This window comes from Manis javanica, chromosome 6, assembly GCF_040802235.1.
Source record: "Manis javanica isolate MJ-LG chromosome 6, MJ_LKY, whole genome shotgun sequence".
Classification (NCBI taxonomy): domain Eukaryota; kingdom Metazoa; phylum Chordata; class Mammalia; order Pholidota; family Manidae; genus Manis; species Manis javanica.
In genome coordinates, this window is record NC_133161.1 from 114100648 (window position 1) to 114120700 (window position 20053).

General features: G+C 33.0%; 1 protein-coding gene across 2 annotated transcripts in view; it reads right to left on the bottom strand.

Annotated features, from left to right (window-relative positions):
- Nucleotides 1–430: 430 nt before the first annotated feature.
- The window catches only part of CUL5 (cullin 5), a 132411-nt gene continuing 112788 nt past the window's right edge, over nt 431–20053 (bottom strand). For both annotated transcript variants that reach the window (XM_037020275.2, XM_037020265.2), the window contains 8 exons: nt 14562–14694; nt 13615–13746; nt 10726–10849; nt 10169–10344; nt 9305–9466; nt 8549–8667; nt 7400–7523; nt 431–3949 (listed from right to left, as the gene is read on the bottom strand). In XM_037020275.2, the coding sequence (XP_036876170.1) occupies nt 3755–3949; nt 7400–7523; nt 8549–8667; nt 9305–9466; nt 10169–10344; nt 10726–10849; nt 13615–13746; nt 14562–14694 (1165 nt within the window). In that variant the 3' untranslated portion in view covers nt 431–3754. The remainder of the gene's footprint in view (nt 3950–7399; nt 7524–8548; nt 8668–9304; nt 9467–10168; nt 10345–10725; nt 10850–13614; nt 13747–14561; nt 14695–20053) is intronic.

Sequence of the window (20053 nt, forward strand, 5' to 3'; positions counted from 1 at the left end):
AGAGAGCTCTCTAAGCCCTCTTTCTACCATGTGAAGATTTAATCAGAGGTTAGCCTTCTGCAATCTGAGGTTTCTCACCAGAATCAACCATGCCTGGCACCTTGACCTCAGACTTCCAGCCCCAGAACTGTCAGAAGTTCATTGTTTATAAGATACGCAGCCTACCATGCTTTGTTATATTAATGAATAATCACATATAAGTTTGAAATTTCTCTCTTCCAGGCATGACAGCCATAATGCTATCAGCAATGAAAAAGCAACGTTTCTAACAGCTTTTATTTTGAATTACAATTTGAAATCTAAAAATCTTTTTGTATTTCTGATTCTTAAGGTTGGTGGAGATTTACTTTCTTCATGAAATATATAAGTATACCTCTTAAATTTTTTTTTAATTCTTAGAAACTACAGCAGAACATCAACATTTTCTGGATAGGAGAAAGCTTTTATATTATTTTTATTTTGCAAGAAAATAAATTATACAACTTAAAAAATAAAATTCAAAAATTAAACAGTTCATCAAAATATTTCAGCCTACTGCATACAGAAACTGCTACCATTTAAAATTGTACAGCATTATCATCTCAGTATGTAGTGGCACACATTCAAAATCGTATATACGAGGATAGATTACAACTTAGGAACTCAAATTTGTTCAACACTCCAGACGACATATATAGTGTAGATGACAAGAAAGCTCTCATGTAATGTATTTCACAAACGTGACCTTGGAAGAGTTTCTAAGATAGCATCCCAGTCATTTGCTCGAAAACAGAAAAATCAGCTTGAGTTTAGGAGAGCAAATCTTTCTGGAAAACTAGCAAATCTTTCACCCAAATTGAATTTTTAAAATTTGCCCTTTGAGCAGGGTTAATCCTATTGCAAACAATGCAAAATACTTTTTAACTACTCCGGTCATATTTTGTATTAAATTTAGTAAGAAGTAAAAATAAGAAAGCTAACATTTCATATTTGGAAATCTTAACAGTTATGCACAAAGTAAGAGTAAGAGACTTAAATAAACAGGTTGACAGAATGCAAAGACCCCTCCAATAAATGTAAAAATTGGAAGACTTCAGAGTTTATTTCAAGATCCTCATTAAATCACTGAAACAATAATGTTCTAATATTTATCTCATTTTAAGCATTAAGTGTTCTATATTTTTACTTTGTAAATTCTGTTTCATGTTTACTTAATTCTGGCAATGAGATGACAACAAAGGTTAACATTTTTCAGATGGCTCCATCTTTAAATTAGAAGCTGAGTGTTTGAAGCTTAAATTAACCTCTGAAGCGTCCTGTTGCCATACTACTCATGGCCTAGATTCTTCTCCCTTGTGTCAGGTTTCATCCCTGCTCAGATAGCACTGATTTTATGAGTACATTTGAGAAGAGACCTAGTAAAGTTTACACACCGTGTTCTATACCTTTAGTAAACTGCTTTAAGTCTTTTTTTTCAGATTCTTTTCTTTCAAATTAGCAAATCTACTATCAAAACATATTTAAAGAAAATTCAACAATGGTATAGGCACCTTGTCAACTAAATTTAGGTTTTCATAAACACCAAAAAGTAGTTAGTTTTGTATACATAACAAAAAAAATGATGAAAACTTTAAGTACAGTATTTGCTGTTGTTCAATTCCCCAAAATACAATTAGGACATCATTAACTATTAAAAAATTTATAAAATTTAATAGAAAACTTTGCTATGGTTTTGGAGATACCTACTTTTGCATTAAATTTACCTTTATAAACCAAAACATCATGGCTCTCATTCTTAAATTAAATAACCAAAGAGCTTACAAATGCCAAAAATGTTCTGAGAACAATTATGGTTTACAACAAATCTTACACTTTAAAAACAGTCTGTAACTTTTCCTTCCAGCTTTTCCGCCTTCAGCATTCCTGAATTGGATAAGCAATAAGCCAATACTAAACTATTTGTTAAAGATCACAAATTATTACCAAACTTTACAAAAATTCTAAATGTATCCATTGTTACCAGTCATCTAATTACAGAAAATAGTGAGAACTAATTTAGTTTAATTCTTCACAATAAGGTTGGTCTAGTAATTGACATATACTACCTTAGAGGCTCAAGTATAAGATTTTAATTTAGAAACAAAATCACAATTTATGAGTTTCAAAACAGGCATTTCACTATAACTAGGAAAACCTTACATGTTTAAATTTGCTTTCCTTTTAGCAGGCAGCTCACAAAGCCCCCTGGGATTAGGGACAGACTTCAAAGAACTCTGCAATAATACTGTATGCCTTTCAATGCTCCAGCACTTCATTTCCTACTATTTTCAATACCATAACTTTAAAATATTACTCAATATCAAAACAAGATATAAAATAATTTGCAAGAAAAATTGAAACATGCACCATAATGAATAAAAATCCATATTGAGCCATTCTTTCAACGGGGAATAAGTTTTTCTCTTTTAAGTTGTTCATGTCCTCAAGTCCTAAAATCTCCACTACTCTGGGTATTTAGTTGCCAGCAACTAGTAAGTTGCTACTTTGGATCGACTGAAAGGAACAAGGTTAAGTGTTGCCTTCTGATCATTTAAAAAATGTTTATTTTTAAAATATATAAATATATATGTACATCTATTTGGCAAATTCACTGCTCATATTAAGACTGCAACAATTTTGCTTATGCTTTTCAGGTTTTATGTTGTGGTGACTCGATACTTAATTATTACTTTTTAAAACAGAATGTCTTTCCAAAAACCTGAGGCTAAAAAACCCTAATCATGAGACTTTAAAATATCAAAACATTTCTATGCTACAGATTAAGAGATCAGTTACATAACTGTATTATATGAGAGCAGAAGTTTTTTGTTTTGTTTTTAATAAATTTGGATATGGCATAATAAATATTAGGTATATAAATACTAAGTGTTCAATATTTAATGTTTAATATTAACACTTAATATGTTTGTTGCTATTTTGACTCTGCAATTAAAATTACCTAACTCCATACTTTTTTTTTTAAACAACTGAAGCAACAATTAATAAAGCTTCCCTTTTCCAAACCAAGCTATCTAGTCATTTAAAATAAAGTCTTCATCATTTAATAACACACAACTAAAATAACAGTGTTTTGCTTAAAGCCAACATCTGTTAAGTTGAAAAATTTAATGCCATCTTTAGGTCACCATAAAACTAGTTAATGTACTGAAGCAGTGTCTGAACCAGTAATTTGATACTATTAAATACTTATCTTCTCACCTACATCTGCCCTTTCCCCATGTTGTGTTGACCAGCTCACTCTTTTGATCAAAAGAAACCAAGAGTGCTATTTCTAGTTTTAATCACATTTTAAAAAACAAAATAAAACAGCAGTTTTCAGTACACCAATATCTGAAGCTCCTTCCTTGTGCAGTACATTTTTGTGAGAGGAAAAAAGGAAAAAAGCAACAAGAACCCTGCCCTGACCCTTCCCAAGTGTATTTCTTCTGGTGGGTAGAAATCAAATTTACTTTTAAAAGTTTATAACGGGCTCTTCATGAATGCAAGATTCTCCACAAAACAGCATGCTGTTAAAGAGTGTGCAACATGAAGGGAATGCCATCATGCTAACTAATGTGACTGGCAAAATATAGTTGTTTTGTTAGGTAAGGCAGAGATTTTAATATTTATGTAATCAAAGTCCAAATAAACCTTCCTCCAGCACAAACTGTTATACAACTTTCTGCCCATGCACTCCAAAATTCGGGTTCTTAATATTATCCATGATATTCAAAAATTATGCCATATATATGAATGTGTTGATATCAGATTCATCTCTTCTGATGTATTTGTGCTCTATTAGCCATTCTATTTGCTCTTTTATCATTTTCTTTTGTGGCAAGAACATGTTTTTCAAAATTTCTACTAATTCAGTCTGCAGCTGAGCATTACTAATTTTCTTTCTCATCTTCATTATTTGTATGATAGCTTCCTAAAAGAAAAATAAAAATGAAACAACATTAATACATTCAATTAAGTAAGACAAAATGAAAAATTACTTTTTATGTATTCCATCCTTTGTCCACCATATATCCACATGATTAGCATCACTAGGAGATTAACTTTGGGACCAGTATCTTTTACCTAACAAATAAAAATATCTTTTTTCACTCACTGTAAAAGAAAATCTACTAAATATAGAGATTTTGAAAAATGAGGAAAAGCAAAATTACCCATAACCTCTTTGCTGAAAGAAAACCACACCTAATGTTTTTGGTATACTTCCTTTCATTTCTTTTTTCTATATAATGCAAATATAGAAAATTTACCATACCTGGGAACCCAACATATATGTAATCTGGTTTTGTATTTAACATCAAAAGATACAACAAACCCCTTAGTGTACTTTTTCCCTTGTATTCAGAGTTATTTCTTTGTCTAGTAGTAGAGGCCAGTTGGTGTCTATTTTTAAAAATCAATAAATACTATTCTTCATATATTTATCAGATCAATAATTATATTTGTTATAAATATTATCTACAGTTTGTATTGATTCAATTAAATGTTTTAACTTTCTACAGGAGTAATAATAAGCATTTTTTATCTAAGTCAATTTTATCATTATTTTCTTTGATTTCTTTAATTACTATTAAGTGTATAGTAAGCATAATTAGAAAATTATTAAATATTTTTCCTCTTCTGCCTTTTCTATAAGCTCTCTCCTTAGTCAACAAAAAGCTATCTGCCTTAGTAGAGATTTAGAATTCACTGTAAAAGAAATGTGAAAACAGAAAATGTGGTGATATTTGTTTTTAACATTCAAAATGGAGTTTTGCAGCAAAGCAATAAAAGGTTTGGAAGTTAGGCACCACTCAGCAAGAGGAAAGTACCTTCAACTTCCCTATATGAACACGAGGATTCCTTCACTGTCACTAGGAGGTCAGGTGAATCCCTCTCATTCTCAATATATCCAGGTGCCAGGATCTTGAGCACAGGGTTTATGTCAAGGTTTCAGATAGAAAGAAGGAAGAGGGAAAGTCTGTTCCTTCAGACACTTGGAGATTACAGGTACCAGGGAGAAGGAGGAGGAACAACTGTAAATGTCCCAGTTTTCCTCTCCTGGATTTGGCAGAGGTGATGATGGTGGTTGCATTAGAGAAGTTCAGAGGAAAACTGTGAGCACAGGGCTCTGGGCCTGAACCCCATTTAATATGTTGGAGGTCAGCTGAGAGTGGCATGTAATGACAGAAATAATCTGCACTCCTGTATCTCAGTTCCCACATGACAGAGTTTAAAGGTGACAGACCTGACCCAGGGCCTTTAGTGGAAGGAGAGAAAATCCTGCAGCGGCAGCAGATAATGACAGTGTGCCATGTAGGCCAAGGAGTGGCACAGAAAATGTGAGTCTCACGGGGATCAAGAGCTCAGTAAGAATGGCAGATGGCAGTCAGAGCAGAGGCCATGTGGAAAAGAATAAACCATAGTCCACCTGCTACAGACATCAGCAGTAGATAGTAACAGAAAGTCAAATTCCCATAGATGACAGAGAAAGAAAGCACTCCACAGCTGCCAAGTGCAAGAACCCAGGACACTGTCATAACCGTAAGATATGATGACCCCTTCACTGTCACTATGAGGTCAGGTGCGTTCCGCACCCAAAATACATCCAGATGCCGTCTGCGAACACAGCAAAGAATGGGGAGGGTGGAGTAGGAACAGGTACAAATTAAGAAAGTCAGAGCATTACCTAAAGGGCCAGCTTGGATTGCTGGACTGGGCATAATTTATGTATCAGTTTAAGATAAAATTAAAAAATTAATTTTCTCTACACATCTTACAGTATGACTGTATGTACCATCACATTACACATCTCAACTCCGATTCATGTGGAATTTATCCTGCTGGAGCCATAAACTAGGAATATATCCTGATTTTCCTCCCAAAAAGTAAAATTTCCCAAAACCTCTTATTGAACAATCATTCCCTTTCCATGGGCTACGGACATTATTTCCTTTTTTGCAAAGTTCATCTATATTTATATAGTAGGTTTAATTCTGAGTTATTTTCTTCAATTAATCTGCCTCTTATACTGTTTTACTTTCATAAATATTTTAAGAACTTTCAGTATTTGGCAAGCAAGTTCTACTGCTACCAACATCAACACCTTATTATTTTTTTTTAAGGTTCCGACTACTCTCATCTATTTATTCTTTCTGATAAAACTGATAATCAGTTAGTAAAATCCCAAAAATATTCCTAGTTGAATTTTTATGAAATTCAGTAAACTTGTTACTAATATGGGAAATTCAGTAAACTTGGTACTAATATTGGAAAAATCAACTTGTTAGGTTTTTCAGGCTTATCATGTTGAGCAACAGAGCCAAACACAAAGAGGACATATACCATCTGATTCCTTTTGTATGAAGACCTGAAATACGTAAAACTAAACAATGGTGGCAGGATCAGATGGGCCAGAGAGGGGAGACTGGTGATGGGAGTCGTGGGGTAATTACTGGATGGATAGAAATGCTCTTTATCTTAACCGAGGTGATGGTCAAACAGATATATATATTTATCAAAGCTCAATGAAAACTATAGTTTGAAATGTAATTGTATGTAAAATATACCACAAAAAAAATTTTAGCAAGAAAAAAAGAGCATGATCATTTTATTTATTCAAATCTCCTTTTGAATCTCTCAGTAAAGAGCCACTCTCTTCATGTAAGTCCTGCTCATTACTTTTATAAGAAATGCCTATGAATTCTATGGTTTATTCTTTTATTTTTCTAAGTTTTTCTTAGTTTATTTGTTTGTTGCTAAACAGAGAAGCAATTGATTTTTATTTATTCATCTTTGCTATTTGATATTATATGATCTGTAAGTAATGAAAAACTTTAATCTTTTCCTCTTTATTGTTTCATCTTGTATTGGCCAGTAGTTTAAAACATAAAATAAAAAGAGAAAAAGTGGAACACTTGGTTTTAACAAGACTATAGTTAAAGTCAGTCATACATTAGTTTGCCATAGGTATTCTTTATCATATTCAAAAAAATCATAATCCTACTTTAAAATGTTCTAAAAAGGGGTCCCTAATATCACATTACAATGGAATTAGAAGTCTTAAATAAAATTTTAAATACTTCAAACCTAGAATTGTAACTTGTTGCTAAGATACATTTTTTCAGGTGGGGTTAAAGGTAGTCATAACCCCAAATCAAGGATTTACCCAACCAGTATTATCCACCAGAAGCCACCAAGCCATACAGACATTTCTCTCAGTAGCTAAGAGAATGCCATCAGAGTAATTTTTAAATTCCAGTAAAATGAAAAAGCATTCCTACATGCTTTTAAACTTAAAAAAAAAAAAAAAGGTTTCAAGAATAAAACAAAAAGCAAACCAGATTTTCAAACAAAAAAAACATTCTGTCTTAACATTACAAACCTGGGTTCTTAGTATTCTTAGTTGGACTATTCCTTCGTTTTCTTCTTCTCTCATCCTTTCTGTAGTGAGCTGCAAGCGTCCAATCAAGTTGATTTTACCCCTTTTCTGAACTTTTGCATTTTTTCTATAAAAAAAGTCAAGTCAGTGTTTTATAGTCAAAGGGCTTTTAAACATATTGTAGCAAAAATATCCAACAGAAAAGGTTTTTAGAAATATTCTAAATATTAATATACATAACTGTTTAACAGAGAAGTAACAAATAACCAACATACAGCTTTATTTAAAATGAACTCTAAGACTTATGATGTGTCTGCATCCCAGGATCCTTAAGAGTATGGCAAAATAATAATTTTAAAAGCTGAAAAAAAAGAACCCTATGATTTCTTTCAAACACAATAAAAGCTCTGTTAATAAAAAATGGGTGACTACACTCCCAGTAATAACAAAGTTAATATAATTTATATTACCACAAAATGAACATATGTGGGTCATTAATTCAGCATTATCTTCTAATTGCATCTTCAGAAAAAAATGCTTTGTTATGGATAAAGCTGCTTTAGAGTGCAAAGAATGTTTATTATTATTTTTAATTGAAGTATCACTGATATACACTCTTAGTTTCAAGTATACAACACAGTGGCTCAACAGTTGGATACATATTATTAAATCATCACCCCAATTAGTGCAGTTATCATACTGTCAACATAGGAAGATGTGACAGAATCACTGGGTATATTTTCCATGCTGTACTACCATCCCTGTGACCAACTTGTATTATGATTGAGAACTTTTGTGCCCCTTTATACTCCCCATCTACCCATCCCAACACCCCTGACCCCCAACCACCAGTCATTTCTCAGTGTCTATGAATCTACTGTTTTGTTTTGTTGTGTTTTTAATTCCACAAGTAAGTGAAATCATATGGTATTTGTCTTTCTTTGCCCAGCTTATTTCACTGAGCATATGAAAAATATATAAACATCTCTAGCTCAATATTTTAATAGACAACAAAATGGTATAAATCTAAAGTGATGATACTATACAGATATGCTTAAATATCATGTAAGGAAAATAATTACTTTGCTAAAAATAAAGCTTTAAAATTCAAACAAGGTATTTTTATTTTAGATCAACCAACATAAACCTTACATTAAACTGAACTCCTGGTTCACTGAGAAGAGGGTACCTTCTGTAAAGTCTTTGGGTGAGTTGACTTGAGGTTCATACAATAGAACTTGCCGTTTGAGCTTTGGGAAAGCTACTAAAGACTAAGAAGAACAGAGAGAAAACAATTAGCAGCTATAAACAGTATGGAATATTAAGATCGATTTTTTTACATGGCCAACACAGGTGAGAAAGTTTTATTAGCACAAATTCAGAATTCAAACATTTATTTGGTACCTCCATGAATATAACAATGTAAATGCATAATGAGGAAAAAGAGATTGGTTGTAAGTGACCACAACAAAAGCGACCTGCCAGTTATGTACCAGCTATTTCTCTTCTAGGTAGTAATTTATTCTGGAGCTTTTAAGAGATCTGTGGAGTAAGGGAAAAACGTAGCTCAATGAACAAGAGGCCAATGAATACATTTCACACAAGCCCCCAAAAGGTCAAAAAGTTTTCTTAGACTTTTGGTCATCATAAAATATTGGAACACATTTTCAGTAGGAAATCTCTGGTCACACTCCTCATATTTAAATACCAACTCAATCTTTCTGTCTTTCTGACTTCCTCCATTTTAGTAACTGGCTTACTTTCAATTTCTTTTCTTCCCACAAATACCTCATTGGTGTATTTTTCTTGGTTAAAAGTATTTTTCAAAGTGTTACGTATTCATAAATTTATTACAGCATTTTTCCTATGTGCTGGATACAATTTTGAAAACAAAAGGCATAAACAAACCCATAAAGTCCTTCTAAGCTCAGCATCAGGGAGTTCAGTTGCAAGTTTCAGATTCTCAAAGCTGATTTTCTCTCTAGGTCTTTGGTTCCATGCAAATAACACAGCCAGCTGAAACGTTGTTACCTCTAGATCATACTGACCTACTTCATTCTTAAATGTTATCTATAATAGAAAAGGTAATTAAAAAAAAATAAGAATCTCTTCATGATGATTATCTACTATAGTATCTCTATAGTATTTTAATAAGCATGAAAAACCTATAAATTGATACTGTATTTTCATAAAACATTCCCTATTTCTTCAACAATAACAGCAGAACAATGTATTATTTAAGCATACTTATAAACCATGTGCTGTAGTAGGAAAACCAAATATTAAGTACATAAGATTATATATTAAGATTGCTAGTTGTTTTCCAATATTCATTCTTCCTTTCTACACAGAAACAAAAATTTTAGCAGACCTTAATGACTATCCAAAATAAAGGCTCATATCCCAGCTTTCCCTGGAGCAAAATGTGTCCATGTGACTGAGTTCTGGCCAATGAGATTGTGAGCAGAAATGATGGGTGAAACTTCAAAAACTTAAATAATGTATACCCTCACCTTTCCATTCCTGTTGGGTTGGAAGACAGACACAGTGGGAACCATATTAGATTCTGCAGACAAAGGCAATACTTTAAGGATGGTGATATAACCAGAAGCCTTTGTCCCTAACACGGAGAAAGTTCACTGGGATCCACTATACCTGCTCAAACTTTTACATGTGAGAGAAGCAAAGATCTATTTTTTTGAAGCAACTCTTACTTGGAGTCCTGGTACTTTTAGCCAAACCAGTATCTGAACTAACACACCATCTACTTACAATTCCATTTGACATGAGATGATGCCAATGTAATTTTCTACCACTATGATTTTTTTTATAAAATTCTTCCACTTCAGGTATCAAATCTTCCAGTTCAGTAGGAAGTGAGACAAAGACTTTCTCAGAACTTCTTGACCATGCACCAGCATTTAGAATTTTTATATTAACCGAATCAGCTATAGATAAGAATATCAGAAAAAAATAAAGTAAATAATCTTGACAATGCATAGATAAAAGCATTCAATAAGTACATATACACATACAGGGTAAGCTTTGGTGAAAGATAAGACTAGATTTTTTTAACAGAGGTTCATTTATTGTTGCAGTTCGAAATGTATGAAAAATTAGAATATAACCCAAGACTCTAAAGATTTTATTAAAAGTATCTTTTTGTTTCAAAATAAGGAGCAGCAAATCTAAATTTTGCTTTGCAGATGTCTTCAGGGAATGTGGACTTTGTAACATCTTTCTATCTATTACTGCTAAAGCTTTTGATTTTCTGGAAAACAACGATACTCTTTTAAAAAGTTAAAGAAAAAACAATCATAAAATAATACCTGGTAAAGCCAATTTATTATTTTTGTGCATTTCCTTAAAAGCTTGGTTCAAATCTTCAGATACTTTTATGTCCTGAAACATTCTAGCAAGCTTGTTTACATAATCTGCTGGCATACCAACTTCCTATGAAAACCAAGGACAGAAAAGATAATGAACACTATATAATATGATATATACTATTAGGAAAAAATTTAATGGAAAACCAAGTTTTAGATGCTTTAACACAAAATTCTTCTTCTCTTATTGATTGATTAGAATGTTTGTAGTCTAATGCCTATTAAATTTGATTCTTGGAAACTAAAAAGGATAGTATAGGCAATTCAGGCTTTCTTTGCATGATTCCAATATGCATGAATTTCAGTGACCACAATATAGTTAAATAACACCAGTCCTCCAACCTACAGTTCAACTTTCAGTTACCACTACATGTTAAATGTAAGTAATGCATAAAGCACAAATTTCACTTCTCAGTGATCAATTGCAATACTTTTCAAAATCTGTGAGTCATCTGTTCTCAGTTCACACACAGCAAAGCATGAAGTTTGGTTGCATCCTCATCTTCCAATGATAAATCTACATGACATTTTATAAAAATAGATAATCAAAAGAGGTAATTTGCCAATAAAGATAATCAAAGTTCACCAAAGAAATGAAAATGAAATGGAACATGAATGAGGTTATAGAACAAAGAGTTGACTGGTTGCAATGTTGATACTGCCAATGTCTAAGAACAACTATGCAGGCATAGGTGCTTACTAGTGAAAGTAAATTATTAACATAAATGAGAAAAGTGGTAGTGACAAAAAAGATAAGATACACCAGGGGAAGTGATGCCAGCAAAAACTTTCATGACACTTAAAGTTCCAAAAACAAAAGGCTGGAAGCTGATCCAAACTTTTATGACAGTTCTTTAATTGGCACACAAAAAAATGCTTAGTCTGTATTTTAAGTTACATGACAACAAGGCAAGTGCTAGTCAAACTACTCTTTATTTTAATAACAGCTTTACTGAGATATAGTTAATTTTTCACAAAATTCACACTTTAAAAATGTACAACTAGGTGGATTTTAGTATATTTACAAAGTTAGGCAACCATTACCACTATCTACTTTAGAACATTTCATCACCCCAAAAAGAAACTCCATAGTTACTAGCAGTCACTCCCCATTTTCCCTCCTCGCACCCAGCTCTCCTGGAAATGACTAATTTACTTTCTGTCTGTGGGATATGGCTATTGTGTACATTTTATACTAGTGGAATTATGCAGTATGTGGTCTTTTGTGACTGGCTTCTTTCACTTAGCATAATGTTTCCAAAGTTCATCCATGTTGTAACTTATACCAGTAATTCATTTCATTTTATTGCTAAATAATATTCCATTGAAAGGACAGATCACATTTGTTGTCCACTCATCAGCTGATCAACATTTTGGGTTGTTTTCACTTTTTGACTATCATTAATAATGCTGCTATGAACATTCATGTACAAGTTTCAGTATGGACGTGTTTTCATTTCTCTTGAGTGGAATTACCTATGAGTAGAATTGCTGGGTCACACTCTATGTTCAACTTTCTGAGGAACTGGCAGTTTTCCAAAGTGCTGCACCATTTTATATTCTCATCAGCAATGCATGAGGGTTCTAATTTCTTCTCTTCTTTGTCAACATTTGTTACTGTCTGTCTTTTTTATTTCAGCTATCCTAGTGGGAGTGAAGTAGTATCTTGTTGTGGTTTTCATTTGCATTTCCCTAATGACTAATGATGATCTTTGCATATTTATTGATTATTTGCATATCTTATGTGAAGAAATGTCTACTGTAATCCTTTGCCCATTTTAAACGAGTTGTCTTTTTACTGTTTAGTTTTTTATATAATCTCTATATAATACCAGACATATGAAGTGCAAGTATTTCCCTTACTACTCTTATTTACAAACTAAAACACTTCAATTCTGAAGGTTTCTTATGTTTTAAGTTAGTGTACTAAATACATATTAATTTTAATTTTTTCTTTTTCCTGTATAAGTTTTTAATGCTTTAAGAAAATTTCTATAAGTCACAAAATAATCTTTCCCACTGTTTCAGTCTGCACTGTATTTTTACTATCCCACACTACCACGCACATCAGAGCTATCTGATAAACCTGTAATTTGAAATATATGTAAATGAAAATAAATATGCATAATACATAATATATACACAATTATATACACATTATATGTAATTTCATTACTATGTTTTATGTTATATATGACAATACCATATATATAAATGAAAGACATTTGTTTTAATATAACAAAAACTTCCATTGAAATGAACTGGAAGGAATGGGAGTTAAAATATTATACATAATTTCATACAATATTTTAATATATTATGTATGATAATACCATGTATATAAATGAAAGACATACTTGTTTTACTATAACTCAAAATTGAAAGGAACAGACTTATAATATTTTGGTATGGGAATTTACTCATAATTAGCCCTGGTTACTTTAAATAAGCCATCAACTTGTACATATTGGTTCTTCTTGCTACACAGAAGTATTTACTTACAAACATCCCTGGAGTTAATTAAGCATTTAGAGTTTTTGAAACACCTTAAAAATGGAATGACTTGTCCTGTAGCATATTTAATTTCAGTACAAATCAGAGTGGAGATAATGAAAAAATGAAAAAGCAGAAGCAAAGCAAAAGTGCTTTACTAAAAAGTCTTTATTAATACACTTTATTAGATATCACTTTATTTTATATAAATTGATACTGTATTTTCATAAAACGTTCCCTCTTTCTTCAACAATAACAGCACCAGAAAGTATTATTTAAGCCTATTTGTAAACCATGTGCTGTATTAGGAAAACCAAATATAAAAAAAAAAGTACTTACTCTTAGCCACTCTACCATATTCTCTTCAATTTCACTATCAGCAGAGATGTCTAATATAAGACGACGTGTCAAATGAGCTTTGTGATACCTCATAAAAACGTCTTTGTTTTGCACATATTTAAGTACCAAGAGCTGTACAGAAAACAAAATTACTTTCAATTCATATATATTCTTAGCCATCTCTCATTTATCCTCCCTTTCTATATTCCCCAGCTGTCAAAATTTGGAAATTCATATAAGTATGTACAGATAGAGGCCTACTAAATGTGCATCTCTGAAAAATAACCAGTCTTGATATACTACTTTACTGCTTTAACCAAATAACCTTTTAGTTCCTACAGACATCAATTTTTCAGATTTTATATAAAATGTGATAAAACTTCACATGAAATACAATGGTTCTTCCTGAATTTTTTCTTCCCCACATCTTTGCTTTTTTCTGATACTAATCTTCTTTTTAGATCTTCCTGTCTATACTTTATAATTTTACCTGCTTTTTTACCCCCTTTGTATATGGGCTCATATCATATGCTAACAACCAGGAGACAAATAAAGATGAAAGCAACTAACTCTTTCCATACATTCACTCATCCTTAGTTATTTATTTGGGGCTCTTACAAAACGAAAGAAGTGAACAACTGCCAGTCTCTCAACTATTGTTTCAAACATTATCAGCTCCATTTCCCCTTTTTTGTCCTTTAAGGGGAACTAGAATTTAATTCCTTAAAAATAATCAAGAAGGGGGAAGAATTAAATGTGATTTCCCTTTCTGGCAGCTACAGGATAAACATTTTCAGGAAAAAAAAATAACTGCCCTGTAGAGAATCTGCACTGTAAAATTTCATAATACTAGTTGCTTATAGACATACATTTTTAAAAATTGATGTTCCCACAGAATAAGCAAAATACAAATTCAAATAAAGTAATTAACATTAAAAAAATTATACCACTTCTTTAAGCTTTGCTTCAATCTCTTCAGAGGTTAGTTTTTTGCTTAATGGTGTTTTTCTTAGCAACATGTCACAGTAATTAGCAAGTAGCTCAGGGCATTTTGATTCAGGCTGAGTTTTTAATCCCACCCTAAAAACAAAAGCAGTTGAAGAAAAATGACTGGTATCGCAAATATTTTTTTTTTTAAGCCAATTTTTCACAAACCTCTTCTGTTGTATAAATCCAGTGATCAAGGCTGGGACTAGGGTGAGTAAGAAGACACCTAAGATGCATAATTTAAGGGGCAGTCACCTGCAGGATGCTGAGAGAGAGAGAGACCTCCTTAAATTTTGTACTTGAGGTGCCTCCTTGCCTAAGGCTAGTGGTGGTCTTGCCAATGATCTTTAAAGGATTTTATTCAGAAACGTGTTAAAATACCTTTGAAAACCTGTGTAAATCTTTGCATATTTGTCACTTAACATTTAAAAATTTTCATGATTCATGTTAAGATAAAACTGCTACTTCATTCTTCAAAATATATCCACTGTAACCTAAACTCCATAGTGTTGTGATATTTATCATCATCCATTTAAAAAAACTATAACCGAACTTTAACAGTGAAGAACTTGTAGCTCTACTTCACTTTCCCAGCCATACTTTAAAACCAGTATTGTATTGTTATGCTTGTAAGTCTTGTATTTATTCTTTATCCTACTTCTCTAAACTATATGTGTACGTAAATTTAAATTCAACATTTAAAAATTTCATGGGTATGTAAAATTCAAGTGTTATTTTCTCCCAGTTGAATTACACAAATTACAGGTACACAACTTACCAAAATAATATAACTACATTGTGTATGTATAAAACATATGCATCTGTGATATTATACTGCATGTATCAACTCTTAATGAGTTAGATGAAACTTTTTTCACCCCATTTTGAATCTAGGAATCAAACCACGATTTTATTTCTACTTTTTATTTTTATGTATTTATGTCTTAGCCCTCAATAATTTTATTAACATCAGTAAGTAGATGGGACGGGAAGAAGTTTTCCTTACTATGTTAATTCATTGAGCACTTCCCTATTTGCTAAAACAAAAACAAAAAACATACTAATGTAAAAATAAGTTATTTTCCTTAAAAATATCCACACTGGTGTACTCCAGTAAAGTCTGTATCTCTTAAGGTAGACATATGCCAGTGTGAGCACCATTAACTTACATAAGAATCTATCCATCTCTTCCAGCTATTTGCACTGTCAGTGCCTAGCTCCCGCATGAACTACTGTAATAACTGCAGTGGTCTATCTCTTCCTCCAGTTCAACCTGTTGAGAAGACAGCTCTAAGTCTCTTACTGTTGTTTTTTTTTAATTAGTATGTCATTTCTCCCAACTTTGGCTGTTAAACAGTTTAGTTTAGTTTAGTTTTTAATGTTCAGCTATTTAATTATGATGAACCTGGGAATTTGTATTTATCCTGCTTGGGACTCAAAGAGATGCTTGAATTTGAGAGTTAACATTTTTCATCAATTTTGGAAAACTTTGGTCAATAGCTCTTCAAACACTGCTATGACCCCTTTTTGGTCTTCTATGATAAATTTTTGTTTGTCCATTAATATGTATTATTTACTCATTATCTGTTTAAACTTATTATTACTGAGATAGAATTCGCTATCATTCAAAGTATGCAATTCAATGTTTTTAAAGTATATGCATTAGGTTGTACAACCATCACCATAGTAAAATTTTAAAACATTTTCATTAGCCCTCCCCTTAGCCATCCCCGCCCAAAACCTTGCCCCAACAAACCCATACTCATTAGCAGCAAAATCCCATTCTTCAGCTATCCCTCCCTTCCACCACCTCCTGGCTACTTGTTGTCTCTATGGACTTTCTTACTCTGGACACCTCATATAAATGGAATTGTACAATATATGACATTTTGTGACTGATTTACTTAGTGTAATATTTTTAAGATTCATCCATTTTATAGCATGAATCAGTAGTTCATTCCTTTTTAAAAGTATTTTTATCATGGTAAAAAAGATTTACTGTTTTAACCATTTTTAAGTGCTTAATTCAGCGATACTAAGTACATTCACAATGTTCTCCAAATACTATCTCCATCTATGTCCAGAATTTTTCAATATCCTAAACACAAATCCTATATCCATTTAGCAGTAACTTCTCATTTCTCTTCATCCCCAGTCCCTGGTAACATCTATTCTACTTTTTCTATCAATGAATCTGACTATTCTAGGTACCTCACATAAGTGGAGTCACGTAAAATCTGTCCTTTCATGTCTGGTTTAGCACAATATTCTCAACATATCATTCATGTAGTAGCATTATAAGGATTTCATTCCTTTTTATGACTAAATAATATTCCATTGCATCAATATACCACATTTTGCTTATCCATTCATCAGATAAAGACATTTGGGTTGGTTTCCTCTTTTGGCTATTTAGAATAATGCTGCTATGGCACATTCATGTACAAATTTATGGGTAGATGCATGTTTTCATACCTCTTGGGCATTTACCCAGGAATGGAACTGCTGGAATATATGGTAATTCTGTTTAACTTCTTGAAGAACTACCAAACTGTTCCCAAAATAGCTGCATACCAACTATGTATGATTCCAATCTCTCCACATTCTCACCATACTTGTTAATTTTAACATTAAAAATTTTTAGCCATCTTAGTGGGTCATAGTGGTATATCACTATGGTTAAGCTATTTATCTTAATTATTTTAAAGTCCTTATCTGCTAACCAATATTGGGATCATCAGAGTCTGCTTCTAAAATGATTCTTCTCTTAGTTGATCCTATGTTTCTCTGCCTTCACAGGACTAGTAATGTTGTATTGAATACTGGGCACTGCATTTAAAGAATCAGGGAGGCACCACATGACATCACCTTTCATGAGTAGTGGGTCCGCCCACTGTCCTATGAAGCGGCTGATTACATGGATCCAATCAGGAACTGAAGTGTTTTGAGGCTGGGCTGCAGTTTGGTTATAATTATCAGTCTGCCTCTTGTTAGTCACTGATTCTAAGGAATGTCCCTCCTGGGCTTTCAACTGAGAACCTGGTGATTTTGTCATTCCAGTCCCATGGGTGTTCACCAAAAACTGTACTGTCCCCTGGCAGTATTGTGCAGCCTGGGTCAAACCTAGATTTTCAGCTGCTTCTTTTCAGGAAAACACAGCTACAAATAAATCCTCAACTAACCTTTGAGAAGTTCTCTCTCATTTCTGTAAGTTTCAAATCTTCTGTACTAGTTGCTTCTGTAACTGTCTGTTAACATTAAAATTAGTATTTTCTAAGTTTACCTGATTTTTCTGGTTGTTCTCAATGGAAACAACGGCCTACCATGAACCATTTCTTTCTTCCTCAAAACTGAGTCTCCCAAATAACCTGGATGCTACTAGCAGCTTTATTCTTCTAGAATTATCACCTATACCACCTTGAATAATTACAACACCCATGTTCTGCTGCCTGGGTCAGCTAATAATAGTTTTATTCCATGGGAATTTTCTACTTTAATCTGGAGATAAAGGTGGGACATAATGATCTCTTTAGAATGAGAAAATACAGAGAAAGCCAACAATCCCCACTTCTGCTAGAATGTAGAAACACTTTCACACACACATTAAATGACAAACATACAACACTGATCTCTGTAGCACTATTAGTGATGGCAAAATATCAGAAACTACTGAGTGCAGCAATAAAAGGATCAATAAACTATATTTACCACCTATTAGAGAGAATGCCATGCTGTTATTAAGAATGAATTTATAAAAAACCCACAGCTAACATACTTAATGGTGAAAGACTTGAGAGTATTCTCCCTAAAATCAGGAACAAGACCAGGAAGTCCACTTTCACCACTGCTGTTCATCATTACACTAGGGGTTCTAGTTAGAAAACTTAGGCAAGAAAAAGAAACAAAAGGTTTCCAAATTGGAAACAAAGAAGTAAAATTATCTCTATTGCCAATGTTATGATCTTGTATATACAGAGTATGAGTTTACAAAAAAGATATTAGACCTAGCAAATGCATTTAGCAAAGTTGAAGGGTATGAGATCAACACACAGGAATCAATTGTGTTTTTATATACAGCAATGAACAATCCAAAAGGAAATTAATAAAATTCCATTTCCTATAGGATCCAAAAGAAAAAAAATACCTAGGAAAAAATTTAGTCAAGGATGTGGAAGCCCAAGCAGAGTGAAAGGACCATCCATGCAGAGCTGCACCCTGCAGGTGCCAGAGCCTAGGCTGGCTGAGGTAGACACTGTAAAAAGGCCAATCATCAGGTGTCAAAACCTGAACACATGAGAGGTGTACTGACATAGAGGAGTGGCCAGGTGTATGAGATGGAGTATGAGAGACCAACTCGATAAAGAGGGTGTCCATGCAAGGGGTGGTGCTAAGGTGCCAGTATTATGAGGATACTTGCCGCACTGAGCAGTTTCTGATATTTTGCTATCGCTAATAGTGGTGCTCCAAAGATAAATGTTGTCCATTTGTCATTTTATATGGGAGAAAGTGTTACTACAGTCTAGATTCCCAGAAGTGAGGATTGGTGGGGCGGTCCAATCAGGAACGCATCCATGATGAAATGAGGCCAGGCACTACACCTGTAAATGTGTATGTGTATTTCTAAGTTTTCCACCTAGAAGACCTGGGAACAGTGACATCCCAATAGCAATGAACACACCTGACATCAGATCTTGTCCACTAAGTATCATCATCCACTGAAAGGAACTAGGTCTTCAGAAGAAAAAAAAGGCTGATTCTTAGACTAGGGAAGTCAAAGTACAACATGAATCTGGAAATTGGGCCAAAAAAGAAAGGCAGAGTTTGCTGTGAAAAGGCCCACAAACTGACTACCACTAGTGAAGCTAGGATAATTTGAAACTCTAAATAAAGAAGGAGAGTAAATTATAATTCACTGATTAAAATAGGAAACCATGAGTCCACACTTAAGTCAATGTATAAATTGAAAATCTGATGAGCAATGGGACCTTTACAGTTTTAAAGTACTTAGCACAAAATACTTCATTACAAACAAAAAAAGAATAACTGCAAAACAGGAAGGATTCGGAGATTCTCAAGGTGGCAGTGTGAGTAGGGTGGCAGGAGAGAAATAAAGAATCATCAGATGGTATTTATAATAGTGTAATAAGTGAGTTAAGTTGGACAGTTAGATAGTAAAGTAGCAACCCTTGAACCTTTGATAACCACGAACCCAAAGCCTGCAATGGCAATAAGTACATTATCTATTGATAATCACCCTAAATGTGAATGGACTGAATGCACAAATCAAAAGACAGAGTAATAGAACGGATAAAAAAGTAAGACCCATCTATATGCTGCCTACAAGAGACTCACCTCAAATGCAAAGACATACAGAGCCTAAAAGTGAAGGGATGGAAGAAGATATTTCATGCAAACAATAGGGAGAAAAAAAGCAGGTGTTGCAGTACTTGTA